At 38.8% G+C, this 2,085-nt stretch overlaps 1 protein-coding gene across 1 annotated transcript in view; it reads left to right on the top strand.

Annotated features, from left to right (window-relative positions):
• LOC102426489 (GRAM domain-containing protein 1C-like) overlaps positions 1-2,085 on the top strand; it is a 15,910-nt gene that overhangs the window by 7,392 nt on the left and 6,433 nt on the right. The window contains exons 6-7 of the mRNA XM_006108139.3: positions 902-1,012; positions 1,234-1,339. Coding sequence (XP_006108201.1) covers positions 902-1,012; positions 1,234-1,339 — 217 coding nt within the window. The remainder of the gene's footprint in view (positions 1-901; positions 1,013-1,233; positions 1,340-2,085) is intronic.

Consider the following 2,085-nt stretch of genomic DNA (forward strand, 5'->3'; position numbering starts at 1 on the left):
ATAAAAAGGTTTTCATATTCTGGTTAAGTCAGTTTGCCATGACAGTTGTGAATAGTAAATATTATTAATGGTCTTTTGTATTATTACTTTGCAGAAAGTTTATACTCAAAATGTTGAAATGTTCATCTATGTATCATTTCAGTGCCATAATAATTTCATAATTTGATTTTCTTGCTACTACATTAGTTTTCATTTTAAAAAAATATCCTCTTCTGGATGGATAAAGGAGAATACTGTATATTTTTAAGGGCAAATCAATTTTAACAGAAAAAAGTGAGATATGCTACCTATATATTTGCATATATGTGTAATAAGAAATATATCCATTTACTTGAAAGGCTGCTGTGAGAACCAACAGAGTAAGTTCATGTAGCATGTAACATTTTATATCTGATACAATTAGTATATATTTCAGATATGATACTTTCTTTGTCCAAGTTGAACTTGTGGAAATTTTTGCTGAATGGTTATTTTTAAAAATTTATTTTGGTTTCCACTGTGAATAACAGGTACATCATGATCTACCTAAGATTAGTCCATATTGATCTTCATTTTCTGTTTGAAGTATAGCATTATGGGCTTATAACTGCTTAAGCCAAAAAGCACCCAAAAACCAATATTGAAAGCTTGCCTGGTAGAGGTCTAAGCTGGGGGTCACACCTCAGCACAGAGAGATGTCAGGGACTATTGTCATTCCAGTTACTTTCTTTTTTCTCAGTGTCCATTTCATACTTAAAAGTAATGATGTTACGTAATAGGGATAACTGATTTAAATACTAACAATAATTGGAAATTGGTTGGGTAATGTACATCTTTGAAGGCTTGGCATGTTTTCTCTGCATTAGCAGTGCTCTAGGTCTGGATAAGAGGGGATTGACCAGGTATGCTTTGCTCTGCTCAGCTTGCTGTTCCTGGTTTTGTTGAATGTGACACTGTTTATGAAGCTGTCAAGGATAGAATATGCTGCTCAGGCTGTTTACCGTCTCCACCTCCAAGAAGAGAAATCTTTAAAGTAAGTTTTTCCTCCCTCCAACCTGTTATTATTTCAATAATTCCTTAATGTAAAACACAATTCCCGTTTTAGAGATTTTGGCCTGCTAACTTTTCTGTAGTCACGCTGTTTTTGTTCCTTAATTTCTTGTTTTGTTTGTAAATTTATGGAGCACTAGTGATTTCTAGAAATAAAAGATTAGCAGCTATTCCCCTGATTTTTAAATGGTCTTTTTCTTTCAGTTTAGCCTCTGACATGGTGTCAAGAGCAGAAAACAATCAAAAGCATAACGATCAGGCCCATCGCTTAAAAGGAGTGCTCCGAGACTCCATCGTGATGCTTGAAGAGGTAGGCAGCTCTGTGTCCCCTTGTATATCTCTGGTTGTAAGAGGATATTTCATATGTCATTATTTGAAGAAACTTCCTCCTACAGGTACTACTCTTGCCAGTTTCTGGATTTTGCATATTACATATATTAGAGGTCTGGTGCATGAATTCATGCACGGGTGGAGTCCCTTGGCCTGGCCGGTGATTGGGGCCAATTGGGGGGGCTGGCTGGCTGTGGGGAGGGACCGCGGAGGTTGGCCCCAGCAGCAAGCTAACCAACGGCTGATTCCGTGAGGAATTGGGCTCCCTCCTCCCTCCTGTCTGGGTCCGGGGTAGGGGTGAACCAGATTTGGGGCTGTCAGGGCCCCAGCAGCTAGCTAAGGCAAGGCCCATTCAGTGAGGAATCAGGCTCCCTCCTCCCTCCTGTCTGGGTCTGGGATGCGGGTGAACCAGATTCGGGGCTGTCAGGGCCCCAGCAGCAAGGTCTGGGTCAGTGCACGTCATAGCTACTGCTGCTTGTCAATCACAGTCGTAAAGGTCGCTTAGGCTTTTATATAGATAGCCACTTGTATTTTTTTTACAAAATGGAAGCATACTACACACACCATTGCATTTCTTCTTTTTTCAATTGATAATATATTTTGAAGATGTTTCCATATCATCATATATACACCGACCTGAATCTTTTTATTAATCCTTCTATATGAATTTTATGCTTAATATTAACTCTTGGTTAATAGAAACCTGTATACACTGGCATTACTTTA

The sequence above is a fragment of the Myotis lucifugus genome, unplaced genomic scaffold, assembly GCF_000147115.1.
Source record: "Myotis lucifugus unplaced genomic scaffold, Myoluc2.0 scaffold_1803, whole genome shotgun sequence".
Taxonomy (NCBI): Eukaryota; Metazoa; Chordata; class Mammalia; order Chiroptera; family Vespertilionidae; genus Myotis; species Myotis lucifugus.